General features: G+C 40.6%; 1 protein-coding gene across 1 annotated transcript in view; it reads right to left on the reverse strand.

Annotated features, from left to right (window-relative positions):
• Positions 1-6,045: 6,045 nt before the first annotated feature.
• Positions 6,046-22,967, reverse strand: part of LOC140241792 (poly [ADP-ribose] polymerase tankyrase-2-like) — a 35,327-nt gene continuing 18,405 nt past the window's right edge. The window contains exons 10-22 of the mRNA XM_072321543.1: positions 22,205-22,376; positions 21,173-21,255; positions 19,586-19,737; positions 17,626-17,791; positions 16,752-16,971; positions 16,256-16,365; positions 15,338-15,460; positions 10,391-10,939; positions 9,559-9,777; positions 9,013-9,193; positions 7,636-7,822; positions 7,071-7,227; positions 6,046-6,799 (exon numbers count right to left, since the gene is read on the reverse strand). Of these exons, the coding sequence (XP_072177644.1) occupies positions 6,740-6,799; positions 7,071-7,227; positions 7,636-7,822; positions 9,013-9,193; positions 9,559-9,777; positions 10,391-10,939; positions 15,338-15,460; positions 16,256-16,365; positions 16,752-16,971; positions 17,626-17,791; positions 19,586-19,737; positions 21,173-21,255; positions 22,205-22,376 (2,379 nt within the window). The 3' untranslated portion in view covers positions 6,046-6,739. The remainder of the gene's footprint in view (positions 6,800-7,070; positions 7,228-7,635; positions 7,823-9,012; positions 9,194-9,558; positions 9,778-10,390; positions 10,940-15,337; positions 15,461-16,255; positions 16,366-16,751; positions 16,972-17,625; positions 17,792-19,585; positions 19,738-21,172; positions 21,256-22,204; positions 22,377-22,967) is intronic.

The following is a 22,967-nucleotide window of genomic DNA, read 5'->3' on the forward strand; positions in this document are numbered from 1 at the left end:
ACCTAAATCCTCTACGAATTTTAAAAGAGTCCCATCAAAATCCCATTGAAACACACTAAGAAGTATGGCAACACTACGCTTTAAGAGCATTATTTGACGAAGGAGATTCTCAGCCCTACTGACAGAACAGTGTGCTTTGAATACAATGCAATTCTTTATCCTTGAGGTTCCCATTCATATGAAACACAACAGAGATTCAATTGTTCTCAAGCAGCCTACACGTGGCCATCAGCGAGTCAAACATCGCTAATCTTGCTAACGACCACATACCGCTTGGCCGGTGACATGACATTTGCTCCTGCGACAATCGTCCAAGGACTGAGGATTAGGGTTAGCGTTGTGATAGGGTTTGAGGTTTAGTTTGATGTGGATTAGGGTTAGGGCAATGTTTGTTGGTAGATTCATGGGAGCAATTGTCGCAGGAGCAAATGTCATGGAACATTTTGGTTCAGTTTCAGGAGACCACATCGCGAGTTGGGTGCGTTCGAGCGCTCAAAAGTGAGCCAAAACCAACCGTATTGAACTGCGCCAGATTTGGAGCGTTCAAGCGCTCTGTGGAGAAAGCACACCTCATGATGTATTTTTAGAGGGGGTCACGCATTTTGTAACAACAGGGCCATTCACCAGTCATGTTTAAACTACTTACAGATGTCCGGAACAAAAAGAAAGAACTCTTTGCATTATGATGTATATGTGTGTTGACACAGTCTTCACATGCAAACTTTTGGTACGTTTTTAGTACCATTCCGGAGCACATCAGGAGATGATCCATTTTTGGCTCCGTTTCGTTCAGTACGGGACACTTCAGAAATTTTTGAGTGTTCCTCAAGCACAGGTTTGGTACATTTCAGTTTGGTTTAGGAGAGCACTCGAACGCACCCTTGGAGTTTGAAACATTCAATGCCATATGACTGACGTTTGACTAACCTCATGAATGGGAACTCTCAAGCTCGATCGAGATTTCCCCTCATGTGTTACAATTTTGCATGTGATTCTGTGCTACAGCACGTAATTCTAAAACAATTACTTCACATATACTGTACCAGGTCATTTGCACGGATCGATTAATCTCTCTGCAGTGTGCACCTTCCTCAACACATGAAAGGATTTCACATTGGTACTCTCTCATATTATACATGTCCATGACAGGGCTAGAATGCAGGCATTACGGAACAAAATACAAAAAGCGAAAAACAAACCGACAGACATCCCATGAACCAACTTGTACGTAACATTTGTAACATGATACCTGTGGCAAAAAGTTCTCTCGAGGTGGGATTGACCATACACACAAGCACAGATATAGGTACAATGTAGTCTACTGTACAACAGCTTGTTGGCTGACAGATGACGAAGGCTGCTTAGAGTGGTATTGACACCATTCGGCAGACTTTTCGTTATGCCTCTCTAATACATTTGGATTTCTTATTGTCTTTTTGACAAGTAAACATGTTGAATGCTCTTGTAATCTGGCAACACTCCATTTGATTACGCTAGATATAAGAGGAGTAATTTGTTTACGTTTGGCTTTTTTTTTCCCCTGGTTTACTTTTGTGCATGTCATGTGGAGAACGGCTACAGAAAAGCTGACAATGACAACAACAACATTTCACTCACAGAAGTGATGTAGGAAGTGATCCACCTTGCTTACTGTGCCAAATGCATGCGTGCACGCTTTGGTAACCATGCATTGCCTGGCAACCACAAGAAATTTAGAAATCAAGACGTGGCTGCCTTTGTACCAGTAACTTTGTATCAGATAAAATTGTAATGTGATCACCCTTTCTGTGTGTCTCATTTTGGCAACATTTTTCAAGGGCAATCACAGAAGGATCAGTACAAGATTCTATTGCACAGAAGTCACTGTAGATTGCATTCATGAGACCTCACAATGTTTTGTAGCGTAGAAATCCTGTCTTGTCTTGTGGCCAACTTGGACATTAAAAAAAAAAAAAAAAATTATTACTGATCTCTTATCTTGTGATTCATTGCAACTTTGTTACGCCGAAAAATCAACCAATTTACATCAATGCTTTTAAAAACAAGAGTTAAGGTTGGCAAGCAGTACCATGTGGACAAGTTATTTTGGTGCAGCACTTTCACAAGGAACACAGAACAAAGCTAAAATATGCCCACCATACACCATCATTACCTCCACCAAGGGAGGAGGTTGTTTTCATCAGTGTTGATTTGTTTGTTAGTTTGATTGTTTGTCTGTCTGTGTGCAAAATAACTCACAGCGTTGAGAACGGATTTGGATGAAACTTACAGGAAAGGTTGAGAATGACCCAAGGGACAGATGATTAAATTTTGGTAGTGATCTGGGAATTTTTATGGATTTTACGAAGGATTTTTCAATATTTTGGCAGGTAGGGTCAACGAACTTGGGAGTCATGCTGCACATTTTTTTGAGGTTTGCAAATGTGCACTAAAGTACGTGCCCTAGTTTCTGTTAGGGCGAGGTGCCGTGCAGCCGGAAGTTGATGACGTAACAAAAGGCTTCTATAATGGGAAATTGGGTGATTTTCAGCATGCATACGCATGGGTGGAAATCACTGATCTTTATGGGAGAACAAGATCAGTGGTGGAAATGAGCTGCTAGGCAGAGGTCTGCGCTCTCAGAGTGCTCCAATTATTATTATTATCTTTTTTATGATGATGACGAGAATAGAATAACAAGAGTCTAATGACCATGGTGTCTTGGTTACAATCTAGGAGGAATCCCCAGAAAAACATTCAAATACAGACAGGATTTGATATCAGAATAGCAAGATCATGCATTTGAAAAAAAAAATGTCTTTGTACTCCCCGTGATGAGCAGCAATTAAGAATAGAGCTTTTCAACGGGATCCTTTTGGAAAGTAGGCATTGTAGTAAACTTTGAATGAACTTTGAAGTGCCCTTTTGTCATCTCAACTTCCAAACCTGCTAACAATTCATTCCCCTCCATAGAGCGGATTGCCTTGAGAACTTCTCTTTCCCTTGTGCATCGACTCTGCTTCAGTGAATCCGCTGCTTTGAAAAACAACCATTTTCTGCTTACATCTATCTACTTGGGTAATGAGGGGAGAATTCTTTTTCTAAAACTCTTACGCAACATGGCCATGTCATTTGGAATTCTTGCTCTGAGGGTGTGTTTTAGCAGAATATTTGTCATTTTCGCCAACTGTTTTCCGCACCACATGCTTGGAAATATCATATAATATAATGAATTCAACATACAAAGCCACAAAATACAAAGATATTCCTCATCACTCTCTCTTCAAGCCCCAATGTCTGCACTGCCCCCCAAACAGCCATGTAACGAACAAGACCTAATTTTCCTCGGTGTTCCTAATGAGGCAGGATTTCCCTCACTTCTGTTTCAACTGTGTTACAGCGTGCCCGTAGCACAGGTCAGTAAGTAGATGGGAAAAGCACAATCAATAAGTTACTTCACATCGAACAATAAATAGATACATAGAGGGCCATTGCACAAAGACCATAATGGATGCTAGTGGTAGGTAAAAGCTAACAACTCGGTGCTACTTAGCAGAGTCGCCATGGCGATAAAGGAACACACATACTTTAAAAGAGATGATGGCAATTTTAGTCAATGCACCACTTGCTCTCTTGCCAAAATTGCATTTGATTACATGTCTAAATTTTCTGCATTAAAGGTGAAAGTGATGAAAACTATGCACACACTCAATCTTGGCTAGTATCAGCAGTGAGTGTGTCTCATATTAAGACTACTCAATAGGTATGTTACTTGAACAGTAAATGAAACAATTGCTTTATTAACAAATTAACCACATCAAGAGCACCATTGTTTGAGTACAAAATTCTCGGTCAATTTGCAATTTGCATGGACAATCTTGATGGCATTTGCCGATTCTGGGACACTGAATTCTGTCAAATAGAATGTGATCAAAGTCTAAAAACTATTGAGTGGATATATACTGGGCACCTGCAAAGTAGCACAAGGCGCTCCTGTTACAGAAAACACAGTTATAAAGCAATTTTGTTTAATACAAAGTAAAAATTCAGGACCCAAAATTATACTCATTAAAGTCTATGGTGCAAAATTTCCTTCCGTTATTACACAGTTTTGATATAATGAAAGAAAACTGCCGGTCCCAAGGACTTTGTTATAATGGGAGTCACCTGATGTGTGGTGAGGAGAGCTACATGTACATGTTTCAGCATGAACCATACCAAGAAAGAAATTTGAAAGGTATACTCATATTGCCATCCCAGATGTGGCCTGCCACAACATAGGAGTGGGCAACATCTCCAAGACAAGAACATTTGCTCATTGAAACATACAGGGAGAAAGTAATACAGTTGAGGGTTCATTGCTCGTACATCATAACTACATCTATTAAGTATAAAGAATGTTGATTAAGTATGAGCAAGATTCTCTCTATTTTAAAGAAATGTACACATTGGTTGCATGCATATATGAACAAGATTAAGTCGCCTAACTTGCACTACTTTCGTGTTTACGTGGATCTTTTCACACACAGATTTGACAGGGAAATTGTCATGGTCACCAAGGCAACATGAAGTGGTAATTATTTCATGTATTCTGGTCAGGTGAATATTCATAGTAATTTAGAGCCAAAGGCTTGTACTTTAAGTAGGGAATGGCATATCACTCATGCACATCTGCAGGAAAAAAGAAAAGAAAAAAAAAAGACACAATGAAAAAAAAACTGACCTACACAGAAGGCCTGCAAAGAAACAAATCTCCCATCATCATTAGGTTACATTTTGTCCATCTAAAAATGTGAAATTGATAACTTTTCATGGATCTGAAACACAGAGGGCACTAGTAGCACGACCACAGTATATCATTAAAATGGCTACACATGGATATCAATCATATGTGACTGCCCAGCTCAAAACCCACAAAAATTTGCAGATTAGTATTCTCTGTAACAGACCAAAATATGTCATTTGGGTTGACTGACTCAAATTTTTAAGTTTGTCATACCTAGGAGAGTAATCATTTTCTGTACCTTCTGACAAAGTTTTGCAGCTGAAAATAAACTAAAATCAAGATATTGGCAGTTTATGTGGACCATATTTTTTCAGGCAGGCGCTGCTTTCACTGGGAAAGAAAATACATTTTCATATCAATACTTTTTCATAGCATGTCTAAATGATCCTTTTCTTACAATTCATCTTTTCCCCTTTTCTATAAAAACTACACCTCCTAGCTTTCTCTCATTTACCTCAGTTTTTTGAAAGAGTAAGGACGGTCCCATTTCAACAAGTTATATGCCATTTCAAAGCTTAGAGCTTACTCTTTAAAAATATGTAGAAAAGTGGAAAGTCATCTTGACCTACTTTTTGTGGGTATTGAGCTGGGTGGTCAAATACTACTGTAAATGCCTTCAGAGCTGATTTACCAGTATCTGAATAGCCATCTCACTATATTTCCCTGTTATGCTCTGACTATGTGTACATGGTTTTATCTGTTTCTCTAGTATTGTTGCCTCTGGCTCGGATAATTTCTTCTTTCATCTCCTGACTCCCAAGTCTGAAATGCACTAACGTCCTGTCTGCTAAAAAGTCATCATCTAATTTTTTTGACTGGTGAAAGTTTTGTTACAGTGGTAGTTGCATATAGCACCAGATGTGAAGAGTAGGGAGCTTTAGATTTTTGCGATGTGGATGTTCAGTGGAAAAAAAAACCCTGTTCTGCTTATGTGCAAAATTGTTTATCAAAATTGATATTGAGTTGTCTCAGCTCTCACTATGCATTCTAGGCCATTTTTGCATCCTCTAAATTAATGATGCAGAGAGCTACTTGGTGCAGTGATATGGGGGCGCCATTGTACTCTGTACAGGCTGCGTCCTTGTGTAATCTACAGCTTCTTTGCAACACAACGCCGGGAGAGCGGATAACAGCTAACGCAATCAGCGTCTCAACGTCTGCGTCGCAAATCTAAAGTTCCCTATAGTTAACAAATGTGGGGGAGGAAGTAAATGATGACAGACATCAAATACATTATTACAAAATCACAACATCAGTAAAGAAACAGAACACACACTGCATTACAGTTGCTTGAATGGTAGCTTCATGTGATTTTCTTTCCCTACTTGTGGCAGCTTCGAGATTACTCCCCTTGATTAAATCACTTGACCACAGACAGTTATATATTATACAAACAAACTTTACCGACTAATTTCCTGTACAGAAAGGCAATGAATACTACTACTCCTCAATAAGGGCAGATTAAGTGTCTCTACAGGCAAGATGGAACATGTCCAGCCCAACCTTCCCAATGAGGCAGTTGTCCAATGGCATGACTAGGTGTGGATGGCACGGCTGAGTGGAACAGTCCTCGGTTTGAAGTTGTTCCACAATGCGAAGGATGCTTCTGTAGCAGGATGTCCCTGTACAACCAGCAGAGCGCTCGTATTAACATCATTCATGTTATGAGCACCTCGCAGGTGAGAACTCTTGACGGTCACCCTCAGAGTCCGATGGCTCGTGACTACGCTCACCCTCCGCTTCTGACTCTCCTGTGTAGGTGGGATTTCATCGCAATGATTCATGGCCAATAGAGCCCTGGCCTTCAAAAGATGGAAATGTCTGCCCTCCGGCCTCCCAGAAAACACAGTTTAATGATCCCCAACATTGGTGGAAGTGAGGGAAAGGTTCGTGGGAACTCCTTATTGCAGCTAATCCCCTCTCAGTTCGGTGAACAAATCTGATACAACTCCTGTGTTCCAGATTCAAGCGGGATCACTTGTCCGTGCTGTCGGGCTTCACAATCTGGAATGTGATGAGGTATTCCGGAAACGCCTGCCAAGGGAAAGAGGGAGTTGAAAGTAGGAGGACAGTTTTGCAAATGATGCGTTCATCGTGCCATCATGAGAATAGCAACCAGTGAATATTTTCAGAGATACTATATTGTGTCCCCCTGTAAGACCACATACATTGTACAAGTACTTTTACTGGTATTTACTTACCCTACCACTCCTGAAATAAACTAGTTGAATAAAAGATTATACTCTTATGAGAAAGAAAAGGAGAAAAAATGTGAATCATGGAATACCACATTACACTGGTTTACCTGCTCTCCCCTGTAGATGACATATTCTGCATACGCCAAGCCTCCCACGCTTGGCCTGCCGATGACCGAGTGATGACCTGGCGGTGCGTGAGCCATCTTCATGGCTGAGAACTGCAGGAATGCCTTCCCAAGAGTTACCCGGCAGAACAGCAGTTGTCTAAGTGGGTGGGTGGGGCAAAGAGACGAGAAATTGACAATGAGAGTGATAATCATAACAGAATGTTATTTTTGTCTTCCTCTGTCATGTTTCTCGGTGCTACCACACATATGGCTTCAGCTTTTGCATTCATCTTTCATGACAGTGGTTATCCAAAATGTTTCCCCACACACTTTCAGAACTGTCACCATTCACCTGTCAAAATCAGTTACGTTTTAAAAGCAAGCAGGGAAATACTAAATTGGCAAAAACAATTTCTATGACAAGGAGCCATTTGCATTCTCTTATAACAACAAGAATTAGGACACTATAGGTTGGGCACACACAAACACAGTCATGATTTCAGACCACAAGACAACGACGGTAGATCCAATCAGCAGGGTGACACATATAGACATGCTTCATTACCTGTGACAGATATAACAGGACCTGTCCTTGTGTGATGGACACCCGGTCCCTCCACCGATGCCATAGACGTACTGGTTGCTCTTGGACGAGTCCTCGGCGAAGTAGATGCCAGCTCCAAACATGCCTCCAATGTAGGCGTGTCGCTCGTCAAAACCTTTGTTGACGATGGCGTTGATGAAGGGTGAGCCTGCAGAAGATGACAGAGCAAGATTGGATGTCATGTATCACTGTGGCGCCTGAAGCTGATGACATGCTTTCACTTATAGGATTGCAAGCATGATGATTTGAACCACTTCTTACAAATTCTATTTACTTATACTTCAACCACACCATTGCATACGACTTAGTTTATTCTAATTTCAGTAAGTCAACACATTTGTTTGACAGGCTTCATTATACACACAGTGAAATTACAACATATGTGACCTTGCATCACAAAACAAACAAAAAGTCGCCAGACATGGAATTTTAGTTAAGGACAGATTCTTAAAGAACAGACTCTAAGCTTTAAAATGATGTATAACTCAATTCAAATGGACTCCCCTAACCTATCTAAATACTAGAAAGAAAGCACACACTCTGGAAAAGTGTGAACTGAGAAAAGAGGCTGTGAAGTACATGGTCTATTCAAGCGCTTAATCTTTACCAAGTCGTGCTAGCTGTGCAGTGAAAGGGACAAAACACAGGATGTAAACCACTGGAGCAACAACAGTGAAGGGATTATCAGATTAAGCTGAAATTGAGCATGCTCTATCAGCACATTCTGTCTATGATTAGTGTCAACTTTCAAAGCAGTAGCATTATCACTTTAAGAGTTATTAGACTTGAAAGTGAAGAGTGTGTAAAGGATTTCAAGAAATGAAAAGGGGACTCTGAGACACACTTGATTATTCTATTCTCCCAAAGAAAGGATTGTAGAAAAATTGCTGAAAACACACTTTCCCATCCATGTTATGATCCCAAACTAAAGAATAATGTAGTAGCATAGCTCTTTCAGAAAAGATGAAAAACTCAAGATTGACTCGGTTGACCCATTTCACCTTTTTTGAGTCCTCACGTAAAATCAAGGGGTGCGACTTTTTGTTCGTTTGTGAGCACAGTCACATATGAGACAAACAGATCCATTTATTCTTCTTCTTCTGTCGTATGATGTAATACAAAGTGGAGGTCATAGCCTCCTAGGTTTAGAGCCATCTCACAAACATTGAGACCACTTGCACTAACATTCACATCCCCTTTTCGTATAGACAAGACATCTTGCTACACAACAGCACATAATCACAAAGATTGCCACTTACAGGTAATTAAAAGGTAATGTGTGATGTGCTGAGGTACATATAGGACAATGCACTAATTTGCATAGACACTGCCACTCACCATGGAACAGCATCCTCTCGTTGTCATGGTTGTGGTTCTCCTCGGAGACCTCCTTCCGTCGGTGCTCGTAGCGGTCCCACAGCTTCTTGTTGCGCACCTTCTGAATCTTGATGATGTTGTAGCGGTTGAATATGCCCCCAGCCTGGCCATTGTCCCTGTGCTCCCGAATTGTATTCTGCATCTAGGGGAGGAAAATACAAACATGGTAAGGACGTACACACCGCAGTCTGCAATGTAGGTGATTTATGCTCTGAAACAAGTAGCAAAGTGCCAGCATCATTTATCACAGGATATTTCAGTTTTTTGATTAAGACAACAACCACCACAACAGCAGCTGCAGCAGCAGCAGCCGTAACAACAACAACAACAACAACAACAACAACAACAACAACAACAACAACAACAACAACAACAACAACAACAACAACAACAACAACAACAACAACAACAACAACAAAAACAACAAACAAACAAACAAACAAACAAACAAACAAACAAACAACAACAACAGCAGCAGCAGCAGCAGAAGAGAAATAATTATAGTACCTCATCGGCCACAGACTGATATTCTTTGGTTTCTGGAAGCATGTCGATGAGGGTGGATCCCTGGTGATTGGTGTGGATGGCGAGGTGAAGATTGGCCCCGCCCTGTCCTCCCAGGAGTCTCTCCACCCCCTTGATGATCTTGTGCCGGTGTCCAAAGGCGTTGATGCCAATCTCCTTCAGCTCATCATGGCCCATCTCCACCAAGACGTCCATGGTTATCTACGGATGGAGACATTCGCAAAACCAAGACGATGAATAGTCTTCCATCTGGTGCTTGTATAGCAATTTCCACGAAATATATTGTAGTACCCTGGTACTTGGGTGATAGATGCACTTATTCACTTTCGTCTATGAGTAGGAAACTGGTTGCTGAGTCCAAAGTGGCCCATCCCACAAGTATACTTGACATCAGTATACAAGATACAATACACAAGGTTATGCACTACCGCAGTAACTCACAAGCTGATTTTCTCAGAGAAGAGTAATCCTTTTACTCAGGTTTTCATACAAATTATGCTTCATGATCATTAAGAGACTTTACAAAGAGGAGTTTAATCAGTGGTGTCTTAGCTGCTGTAAGATAGGACATTTTGAAAATCTTTGTGCAGTAACCTGTATCACATGTTGATTGGCAATCAATCAAATCTATAACCTGGTTTCCATTAGGCCCGACATTGTCTTGCAGATTTCAGGAAGACCCTCAGATATATGATGTCAAATATGATCTATGCTATGAAAAGCTTTGCTTGCCTGTTACTTAGGTCATTCCCTGCATTCACCATGATGCAGTGGTGGTCACGTTAGCTTTATAAAACTTTAACTCTGTACTCACCTGTTCCTTCTCGAATATATCCCTCAAGTGATCAAGCTGGAGGTTGCTGAGAAAGGCTCCCACACTGATGTCCATGGGGTTGTTCCCCTCCACCGCCCCTCGCTCAAACTTCATCACGCTGTCTGCGGGCAGCGACTGCCCCACGGCACCCACCATCCCAGCACCGCCAATGGTTCCCACTACCGCTTTGCCCATGCCGCTGTTGGCTCCACCCATGGCGGTGCTCAAACCACTGCTGACGCCTCCCAGCAGGTTGAGCCCACTGCTGGCACCCACGTTGGTGCTCCCCACCACCGGCGCCGAGGCAGGTCTGAAGTTGGTGGTAGGCGGTGCACTGACACCCATACCAGCAGTCCTTATGCCTGGGTTAAGAGTCTGAGGGTTGGGTGTGGTGGGAGTGGTCGTCGGTGCCGGGATGGATGATGGAGACCTTACAGCTGTTGGAGGAAGCGCATCTACCAAGAGGGAGCGGACATCATCAGCTGTCGCAAGGTCAAGGGGCGTCTGCCCTTCTTGGTTCTTCATCGTTGGGTCAGCACCATGAGCAAGCTAATAAAAGAAAAGTACATGATTTCACTGTGAGTCTACATATTGTATATATTATGCTGAAAATAACCCTACATTTGCATTCCCTGTCCCTCATGTTAGGGACAGAATACTCATGCCTATGGACAACATAAGGCAGGGCTGCACACTAACCTATTTTTTCTGCCGGTCCAACCTGTCTCTGTCGGACCGGTAAATGCCCCGTTTTACCATTTTTTGCCGGTCCGAACAGAAAATTTACCGGTCAACAACAACAACCTAAAAAAAACACTAAATGACTTGCAAACGTATTTTTTTGTTTTTTTATGGACGTACCCCCCCCCCCCATGTACATTTTACAGATTAATATTTTTTTTAAACTTGCATTATTTATTGCACAAAAAATAAAAAAAAAGATAGGAAAAAAATCGAATGTTACTTTGTGAATTACAGTGTAAAATGATAATGAACAAAATCAGATTGTATCAAATGCGTTTGTGACTTTTTCTATTAAACATCGGCACACGAACTTGCTGCGTAACCTGGGGGGTGTTTCATAAAGTTGTTCGTAAAGTTACGAATGACTTACGAGCGACTGGTGATCAGTTCTTGTGCTGAATTATGGAAATTCTAATAAGTATAGCACATCAGAACTGATCACCAGTCGCTCGTAAGTCGTTCGTAACTCTACGAACAGCTTTATGAAACAGGGCCCTGCTCTTGGTGGTCAGTTGGATTGCGACGATCCCTAATGAATCATTTTAGCTATGATATTTTCTGATGCACGCGCCACAAGGGGTTCTTTATTTTTCTCCCAATAATCTATTCGCATTTGTGCATGCGTTCTTGAAAGGTACACGACATGCAGGGCCGAATTCGCCATCCTTTTTGCGCCCATTTCCACCTCAAATATTAGCGGGATTGTGACGATTTCATAAATTACTTCGGCTGTAACATTTTCTGATGCAAGCGTCAAAAGAGGTTGAAAATGTGTCCATTATTTTTTCCCGACAAACTCTTCGAATTTGAAGTGCGTTCTTACAGATGTTCCATACAGCCGAATTCATTATATTTTTTGCGCCTATTTCTACCTCAAATATCAGCGGAATTGTGGCGATTTCATAAATTACTTTGGCTGTAATCTTTTATGATGCACGCGCCAAAAGGGGTTGAAAATGTGTCCTTTATTTTTTCCCAATAAACTCTTCGAATTTCGTAAGTGCGTTCTTACAGATGTTCCACACAGCCGAATTCATGATACTTTTTTGCGCCTATTTCTACCTCAAATATCAGCGGAATTGTGGCGATTTCACGTATTACTTCGGATGTAACTTTTTGTGATGCACGCACCGGCAAGAATGGTTGAAAATGCGTTCTCTATTTTTCTCCCCATAATCTCTTCGCATTCCGTACATGCGTTCTACGACACGGCCGAATTCACGATCATTTTTGCGCCTATTTCTACCTCAAATATCAGCGGGATTGCGATGATTTCATGAATAACTTCGGCAGTAATATTTTATGATAAATGCGCCAAAATGGGTTGAAAATGTGTCCTTTATTTTTCCCGGATAAACTCTTCGCATTTCGTAATGCGTTCTAAACAGATATACGACACGGCCAAAAATCATGATTCTTTTTGCGCCTATTGTTTCCTCAAACTTCAACGGGATTGCGATGATTTCATGAATTATTATTCGGCCGTAATCTTTATGATGCACGGGCCAAAAGGGTTTGAAAATGTGTCCTGTATTTTTCTCCCAATAATCTCTTCGCATTTCGTACATGCGTATACGACACGGCCGAATTCACGATCCTTTTATCGCCTATTTCTACATTAAATATCAGACGAATTGTGGCAATTTCATGAATTACTTCAGATGTAATCTTTTGTGATGCACGCACCAGCTAGAATGGTTGAAAATGCGTTCTTTATTTTTCTCCCCATAATCTCTTCGCATTCCGTACATGCGTTCTACGACACGGCCGAATTCACGATCATTTTTGCGCCTATTTCTACCTCAAATATCAGCGGGATTGCAATGATTTCATGAATAACTTCGGCAGTAATATTTTATGATAAACGCGCCAAAATGGGTTGAAAATGTGTCCTTTATTTTTCCCCGATAAACTCTTCGCATTTTGTAAATGCGTTCTTACAAGATACACGACACGGCCAAAAATCGTGATTCTTTTGCGCCTATCGTTTCCTCAAACTTCAATGGGATTGAGATGATTTTATGAATTATCACTCGGCTCTATAATCTTTATGATGCATGGGCCAAAAGGGGTTGAAAATGTGTGCTGCATTTTTCACCCAATAATCACTTCGCATTGCGTACATGCCTATACGTCACGGCCGAATTCACGGTCCTTTTAGCGCCCATTTCTACATCAAATATCAGCGGGATTGCGATATGTCATTATTTCGGCTGTAATCTTTTGTGATACATTCACCAGAAGGGTTGAAAATGCGTTCTTTATTTTTCTCCCGATAATTTCTTCGTATTTGGCGTTTTCAAAATTATACATTGCATGCAGGGCCGAATTCGATATTCTTTTTGCGTCTATCATTGTTTACTCAAATTCCAACGGGATTGCGAAATTTTCATGAATTACTATTCGGCTGTAATTTATATGATGCAAGCGCCAAAAGGGGTGAAAATGTGTCCTTTATTTTTCTCCCGCTAATCTTTTCCCATTTCGTACATGCGTTCTTATCTACAAGGTATACGACATGGCCGAATTCACAATCCTTTTTGCGCCTATTTCTACCTCAAATATCAGCGGGATTGTGGCAATTTCATGAATTACTTCGGATGTAATCTTTTGTAATACACGCACCAGAAGGGTAAAAATTTTTTTTTTAATTTTTCTCCCGATAATCTCGTCGCATTTGTGTATGCCTTTTTGATAACCAAGACGGCATGCAGGACTGAATTCAAGATCCTTTTTTTGCGCTTATTATTTCCTCAAATTTCAACGGAATTGCGTTGATTTCATGAATTGTTATTCGGCTGTAATCGTTTATGATGCACTCACCGAAATGTGTCCTTTTTTTTTTCTTTTTCTCCTCTATAATCTCTTCGCATTTCGTACATTATCTTTTGGAAGATACGACGCGGCCGGTCGAATTCATGATCCTTTTTGGGACGATTTCTACCTGAAATATGTAAGCGGGGCTGCCATGATTTCATGATTTTTTTTTTCTCCCTGGTATCATCTCTTCACATTTTGTGCATGCGTTCTTAAAAAGTACACGGAAGGGCCGACTTCGTGATCCTTTTTGCGCCTGTCTTCGTTATGAGAACATTCTGAGCGAATGAAAATATCAATTTGTGAAATGACTGTGCAAAATGAAAATAAACGCAATCAGATCCATTTACTGTATCGCTGAATATCGAATGTGTTTTTACTTTTTCTAAAAATCGACACAAGTAAATTAGTTCTAACATAACTGCCACGCTGCTGCGAAGCCGGGATCGGATCGATCTTGCGTTAAAAAATCATGAGTAAACCTAATGACCCAGAAATGCGTGCACTTCTTTCAATGCTTCCCTTGTCTGGCATGACCGCCGATCGCAAGCAAACGAGAAGCAGTTACACTGTAATGCTTTGCATCGTTTGCTTTGCATGTATTGCATTGCATGGCAGTGCGTGAGCAGCGCCAAATGCGCAAGCAAGCGCAAATGTAACTGGTCGACTGCTAGTGCTAAAAACTATGTTTACTGTACAAATCGCACCGGTAGACATAAACGAAAACTTGCGTAAAACTTGTTGAACAGTGCGATAGCTTGCATTCTGTTTCTCCCTGATCAGGGCTGCTCTTTTCCTTTCTACTGACCCCACCGATGCTTTTTTTTTTTACTGGTCATGTCGGACCGGTAACTTGTGGATTTCCTGAAAAGTTACCGGTCCGACAGTGACTTTTACCGGTCTTTGACCGTCGGACCGGCGCCAGTGTGCAGCCCTGCATAAGGACAACTGTATGAAGCTACTACGCTGCTCAGTTGGCGTAAGAAATGTACTCCTCACTTCACTGTCAAACACGACAATAATATATGATACATCTCTGTACATTAACCGTCATTCTATCCGTAGTATACTCAGTAGTAAAGACTTTTCGTTGCTCTTGTTTTCTACTCATATTGAAAGGATTGAATATACAGAATGGCACATCTCTTACAAAAATTTTGCCTAATGAACAAAGATAAGCAGGAGTAAAGTCTTGACAAATTACAGCAATCTCTTTGCAAGGGAGCAGGCCAAAAAAAAAAAACAAACAAACAAAAAAAAAAACACTTCTTCTGCATATGGAAGCATCTCTTCAATGTTCTACAACAGCAAATTACACTCATCACATGACTGTGAATTGCTCAATCTATCACAAACAAAAACAGAACTATGATACTGATGACTTACAAGTAGGGCACAAAGTTGCGTTCTGCCTTTCTGAGCCGCTTCATGAAGGGGTGTGAAATTCCACCTGTCTACGGCATTAACACATGTCTTGTGTTTGATGAGCAAGGCAGCTATGTCCAGATGCTGCAAATTAAGAAAAACATGAGTGGTAATGTAAACGCAGACATTTTTATGCGAGTTTTTTTTTTGTTGCATTCTGCTGGGTATGATGAATTTCATGTGATTTTAATTTTGCGGACGGTCATGACAACCGAGCAAGTATTTTAAACAGCTAATCTCTGCCACATAGCATTTACGACTGTACAGAGTAACCAGTCCGCATTATGACAGCAAATTCACTAATGCTACAAGACTAGCAAATGTGAAGAAAACTACAAATAACATAACAGTTACATCCCTGCAATAAACCTACCTACATATCAAAGATATGAACTCTTTGATATTATCATACAAGCAAAAAAAAATTCACGCACTTACATTTTTACACTATTTTCATATTTGATTAAATGTGCAAACATTTCCACACAATGAAAATTTCCATGTTTAAAGTAATAAAAAAAAAAAGATGTAAGATCTGCATTACATGCACATCGTAATTGCTGAGTTTTTTTCACATTACAACTGAACATTTCCAAAGAAATTGTTCCACTGCTTGCAGTGGTAATACAATGTATAAATCATTAATATACATTCAAATCTGCAATAACTATAAAGATATCAGGTGGCTGCTATCACCAATCTTGCAATTTGCAATCATACTGTATGTCTTGTATGGTGCACTATCTCACATACCTTCTCACATACATGCTAATAAGGAAAGTTGGTATGAATATCAAATAATTCATTATGCAGAAGACATGGAAGAAACATGTCCGCAAAATGCTAGGTATGGAAGAAGCAGGGAAGTGGTCAACTCACCCCGTAGGAGGACGCATTGTGGAGAGGAATGAGCCCGCCCTTGTCTCTGGCGTTGACGTCAGCACCGTGTTCCAGGAGGTATTCTGCCACCTCCACATTGTTGTAGCCAGCTGGATGCGAGAAGGTGGAACAACATGGCAGTTCAGTGGGTTGCAACAAAGGGAAAGACAGCAAAACACTCAGCATGATACAAAAGCAGGAGAATCAAGACTTTTTGCTGCATGTAAAAAGGCTGTCATGAAGCTGTCAATTCTATCTTTCAGACAAAACACCTCATCTGCATGGTATAGAGGCACACAAGGTAAGTTTTGGGAAGAGTTTGCTTTCCTTTTTTTCTGGATCTTGAAGTACATAATGCGTATTAAAGGAAATGTCACTTTCTAGATGGGATATTTCTTGTGCAGCTGTAAATCAATTAATGTTAAAGTCCTCAATGATTATCAAGATCGCTATCCCATCACCAAAATCCACACAACATTAATGACTGGATGATTACCGGCTAGGTGCAAGGGTGTGGAATTTCTGCCCTGCGAGTCGCGGCAATTGATGTTGTCGGGTGTTACCAACTTCTGCACCCGGGCGAGGCAGCCCTTCTTGGCAGCATCAAGGAGGGCGGCTTCACCCCTCAGGAGGTCTTGGATGTCTTGATCTCCGTCCTTTACAAGGTTCAGCGGGGTGTGGCCATCACGGTTCTTCTTGTTCACATCAGCCCCATGCTGAGAGAGAGAGAGAGAGAGAGAGAGAGAGAGAGAAAAAAAAAAGGTATGTTTTAAGGGGTATGGTGTTCAGGTTTGCTAAATTTTATGGCTTTGCCGAAAAGAAAACTGTCATGGAATCCACAGGCTCATATCAGAACTTCAAACGCCAAATCTTTAGATATGAGTGAAAAAAAAATCACACTTAACAGTTGCAGTATATTTTCAGCATGTGTTACTCTTCACCGTGTGTGCACACCAATAGTAAGATTACCTGATGTTATGTAGTTAACAACATGACTTGACAACAAATTTTATTCAAGGGACCAGAGATTGTCAAAAATATGGAAAGCTCTGAAAAACTTGTGAGCAATTATTGGGAATTCTAAGTCTAGCACATGAAAAACAGGGATATAAATTCATTTATTCATCAAGTATTTCAAGCAAATATCAGTGCAATCTTGGGAAAGTTTTTCATGAAAATTGAAGCTATGCGAGCAGCTGTCACACAAAATTCAAAGATGTTTCAAATGGCAAACCAACATTGTTATATTTTGATTATGATGACAAAACCCAATGCATTTGTACAGCCATCAGGCTAACTCAATAGAAGCTCTGCCTAAGTTATGAAAAAATAAAAGTAGCACAAATGAGATCAGACGAGGGATAGCATACCTGAAGGAGCAGCTTGCATATGTCGTATTTCCCCTTTGCTGCCGCCTCGTGGAGTGGCGTGAATTTCCACAGGTCTGCCGCGTTCACTAGCGCACCCCGCTTGAGCAGCAGTTCGGTCACCTCATAGTGGCCAAAGGAGCAGGCATTGTGGAGAGGAACCAGACCCCTGTGGGAAAGAGAGAGCATAAAGATACAAGCTCGCCAAGCACCATACTATACAGCATTGCTCACTGTGAATCCTCATGTCTTCTGGAGATTAGTATTTTCACAGAAGCAATCATCGTTAATATAATATCTCTGATATTATAACAACAAAAGAAATCATTGACAATCTATCACTACCAGTACACTTAACCCTAATCAGGCTGGGCTTTTTTGGCTATGCTATATCTGGGGGGGTTCCGCCCCCCCTTCAGATCTCGCCTATGGAACGCGCGATTGCGCCGAAAATCGGCACACGCGACGCCCGCGACGTATTCTATCAAAATGTATGGTTGCTTTCTCCGAAAATTTTTTCTTATATTTTATATTAATTAATTATTGTAATTTATGCATAAAATCAGTTTTGGGCTCTAAATCACTTATTAATGCTCCAATTAAGCTAATTTCCTTTTTAAAATGTTTCTTGTATCATTCTTCTGAGACATAGGATAAAAAAAAATCTGTATCGAAATTAATTTCTTATGTATTTTATTGTTTTTTTAATTTCTTATGTATTTCTTTTGTCTTTGTTTGTTTTTTGGCCAAAATTTGTCACAGACATTTTTCGAAGCATAATTATGCTAAAATAAATTAATTTCGGGCATTCTAAGTGAAGATATGAATTTTTATGTGAATTAATTGAAAAAACACAATTTGCATTGGATTTGTACACAAAATCACGTTTTGGAGCAATTTTGGGGTTGACAAATTTTTTTCAAACGGGCGTCGCGTCAAAACGGTACGCGCGGGCGCAACAATTTGGGTCTCAAAAGTTGCGCGATACTTGAAAGAAAAAAGTCATGAAACATCGCGGCGGGAGCTTATCGCATTGCGAAGATATTGCGCGCAACGTCGAGGGGGGGGGCGGATTCTGCCCCCCCCCCCCCCCCCCCCCCCCCCCCCCCCCCAGCCTGATTAGGGTTAAATACATATAATGCAACCTAACTAAAAACTTGCTAACATCTACATCTCTTCTTCTCATGCTAAATTAAAAAAAAAAAGGAAAATAAAAGCACTATAATCACAAAAACATTTCATGAACAAGATGCACAAGACATAGTTCATCCGTATGACAACTAAGTAAAGAGAATGTCTTCATATCTAGGAATACATCTGTCTGAGAGTTGAAAAAAAACCAAACTTGGATATTATTTAATCTGGACATTTAAAGAAATCACGACACTCGGACAATTACATCACTGGTACATAGACCATAGCCTTGAAGAAAGAATCCCATCAGGAATAGAACTACACAGGATGAGTGATAAAATCTAATCACATAATAAAATGAGCCTTAAAAATTGCAATACAATGCCAAAGGAACTGTACACAAGGTGGAAATAGAACAAAGCAACCAATCCTGTGAGCATAGCTCAAACAACAAGGACAGTCCCAATGTCACAGGGAACAGAGTCTACAGAGAGTGTTAAAGACTTGGTAGTGTAGGGATACCATGTAAAATGGAGGGGCTGGCCCGGCTCGAAAATATTCAAGAATCCCTGTAATAAATTGTGCACAGCTTTATCACTGATCTCTCTGTAAATTCACATACAGCTCAGAATCTCAACTGCAATCAACCGTTACTGATGAGTGTATGCTCAGATGCACATATTCGCTGACCAGTGCTATTCATGGTTTTCAATTGTGCCCCAGTGGGCAGTGAATGAATTGGGACACCCATGAATCCCCACGCTACCGGATCTTTAAATGAAACTGGCGTGATGACAGCGAGCAGAACAGTATGGGGAAAAGCTTTTACCCCTTGTCCTTGGCGTGAACGTATGCTCCATTGGTCAGCAGGTACTCCACCACAGCAACCCGGTTGTAGCCGGCGGCGAAGTGCAGAGGGGTGGAGTGCCTGCCCTCCTTGTCGCAGCAGTTGACCAAGTGTTTGCTGGTTTCAACCATCGCCTGTCATGATGCAGCACAGATGCATGGGGATAAATAGGGTTAACCAAGTTCGACAAATACAAAAAGAGACAGAGAGAAAGAGAGCTAATAATTGCTAGAGAATTCCATCATGGCATATCACATGATTCAAAAGAGAAGGCAAATATGGAAAGCACACACAAACACTAAACACAAAACACAAAACTAAAAGTCATGCACAATAAAATCTGCACAGCTTTGTGCATTGTGAATGAATAGTTAGATAAATGGCTGAATGAGGACATAATTGAACTAGAAATGGCGCTATGGCGACTGGTATGCCTCCGCCATAATGCATGATTCTCCTAGTAGGTCTATAGTACATGTGGACAATGTGTGATTACATTTTCACAAAACTGGCAAAATATTAAAATGACATGTTTGTCAAAAATGTGTTGAATGTTCACCTCCCTTGACCTAGGTTTAATTGGATGAATGGGAGAGCATGTATTTGGTGATTTTAGAACTTTTACTTGACTTTGACCGTTTCATGATTTTATGTATTGAGTAATTTTCAAGGTACGGAGAAAAAGTGCAATTTCTGTATTGAACAGTAAATTTTTACCATTTTTCATCTGGCCTTTGACCCTTGCCCTTTGACCCTTAAATTCAGAAGAGAATCACTGTCAGGTGAACATGCACAAACATGTACTAAGTTTCATGATAACTTGAGCCACTTCCAAGATATGGAGGAAGAAGTAAAGTTCAGCACTTTCACTTGATCTTTGATCTTTTGACCTTTGACCTTTTTGGCAAAAAAAAAACCCTTCACAGAGAATCTTTATTTGGTTATACATGCATACACCAAGTTAAAGAACATAATAATCCTGCAGGCATTTCATAGATATGAGGGAAATAGAATAGTACTGTTCACACAAAAACGGGCTCACATTACATACATATCCTGACACATACACATTTTGCATCTTCTGGACATGATATTTCCTCTCCTTGCTACCTCCGCGGTTGCCTTACTTCAGCCCCGACAGTTTAAACAGTGTGACCAATGCTACACCTCATGAACACGTCTATAAAAGGTCCCAAATACGGTACAAAAAATGGTCATGACAACTGCAAAGGGGCTTAAGACTGTTGAGTGGTATTCACCATTACAAAACAATGAAGCAGATCGTAACTGAATGATTGGTTGAGAGCATACACATGACCAGGCAATCATTTTGCCTAAGATATATTTGCTTATGACTGGTCATAACTAAAGGTCATTAGCACTTTCATGTCGCCATGTTGACTGAGTGAGGTTTCATTGTTTCAGTTTACTGGCGAAAATGGCTGCTGCAGAATTTAAAATGCCTATGTTTGAAATTTTTTCACAGCAAAGACCTACTTCATCATTTTATAAAACAAATAGCACACATCATTTGTGTGGGCATTAGTATATTAATTATATACTCCTTACCTTCATGGTGTCTAAATCTCCAGCTTTTGCGGCTTCCAGAAATTGCATGGTGTCGTCAGTCACTGATAACCTTTGGTCTTCAGCTGATGACAAACAAATTGATGGGGGGGGGGGAAAGGAATTGATAACTGGAGGAAATTTGAAGTTCTTGTACTTTTAAACTTTCCATGTGGTATTCAAAGTATGATGTTTGGAAAATGAATACCACAACATATACACAGTAGATCAATCCATGTCAATGTATCAAATGAGTCAATAGTAGCTACACACTACTTAACTACCACTTGCAATGCAATTTACAGTCATAGTGAACAAGTAACATCTGCTACAATTTTTTCTCTTTTTATTTTGCACACATGGCCTTGTTTATCCATCTTTTTTTTTCTTTTTGCTCTGCTAACATAAATTGTAACTTGCACTGTCCTTAACAGACAAAATGAGGCGAGAAACACTCTAACACATATATTTTCATGGATTACCAATATTCTAAGTTGGCTCTGTGTTACTTTTTTGTTTAATCCAAATTGAAAATTTTCGCTCACTCGCAACAGAGCATCGTAGACCCCTACATACATCCACATGCAAAGTATTCCTAAATGTGATCAGTGACCAACTGCGCCTGTCCAGCAAACTATGCCAGCGTGTCAGCAGATATAGGAAATGCTTTTACATGGACAAGCCATTATAACATTTGAAAGTATTTACATTCTGAAGAGTTTAATAGGAAAATGGGATAAGCGCCTTTTGCAAACATTCTTAAGTATGTCCATCATCAGGTAGAACAAAATAAAACCTTTCTAGTGATATCTCATTTGTGATATAACATATCTTCTGACCATTTTCTATGTTCCTTTAGCAGCTTTAATTACAATCATCTAAACTTAACGAGAATGGAGTTAACTCCTGCAATCAGACTCTTCAATTGCACACAACATGCATGGACACACACACTTAGACACTGAATGCCTGACTCTACAAAATAGATATTCAGGAGAGACAGCAGTGAGAGGTATGAAGCGTGGGGCAACTTACCCTGGAGTATTTTCTGGATGCCATCAGAAGCCAGCTGGCTGGGCGTCAGTCCCTGCCGGCACATGGCTCCCGTATCAGCCCCATAGGAGAGGAGGAGCTTGCAGGCCTCTGACAGGTCATCCCGGGCAGCGTGGTGGAGGGGGGTCTGACCCAAGTTGTCTGTGGAATTCACCTGAGGGAGGACATGCAAATTGAAGAACCAAAAGCAATGACAGGAAGGGGGCTAGAGACAGTGCAGCCCCTAGTTACACATGGATGGCTAGTAACTTGATCAGTGGGAATCAGTGGGAATGCTGGGGGATGATTGTTCCAATCCTTGTGGGATTCATTTAAGAGTACAATATATATCTATCGTTGTGTCAAAATTATTTGCTTCAGAATGGTTTCATATTCAAGTAATGTGCAATTCAACGTTTCCAGGTTAGCATGCCTGTACAGAGTCGGGGCGATCATTAACGGGCACGTTAACGATCGCCCGACACCAAAATCACCAAAAATTCACCAAATCACCAAAATATCATTCAAAATGTCATTTTTATGAAGAAAACTCAAAATCAATATGGTCAAATACATTCTAGCTGGCAGTTCTGATCCATCCTCGACGAGAGCTTTAGCACCTGTGTTCTTTAATTTTCTTGTATTCTTTACTTTCCTTAATTCTCTTCCTGATGATGCAAAGACGACCACTAAAATCCCCACTGAAACTGTTTTTCTCTTGCAGACGACCTCTGAATTACACAGCTAAATCACCTTCACATAGATC

This window comes from Diadema setosum, chromosome 18, assembly GCF_964275005.1.
Source record: "Diadema setosum chromosome 18, eeDiaSeto1, whole genome shotgun sequence".
In the NCBI taxonomy this organism is placed as follows: domain Eukaryota; kingdom Metazoa; phylum Echinodermata; class Echinoidea; order Diadematoida; family Diadematidae; genus Diadema; species Diadema setosum.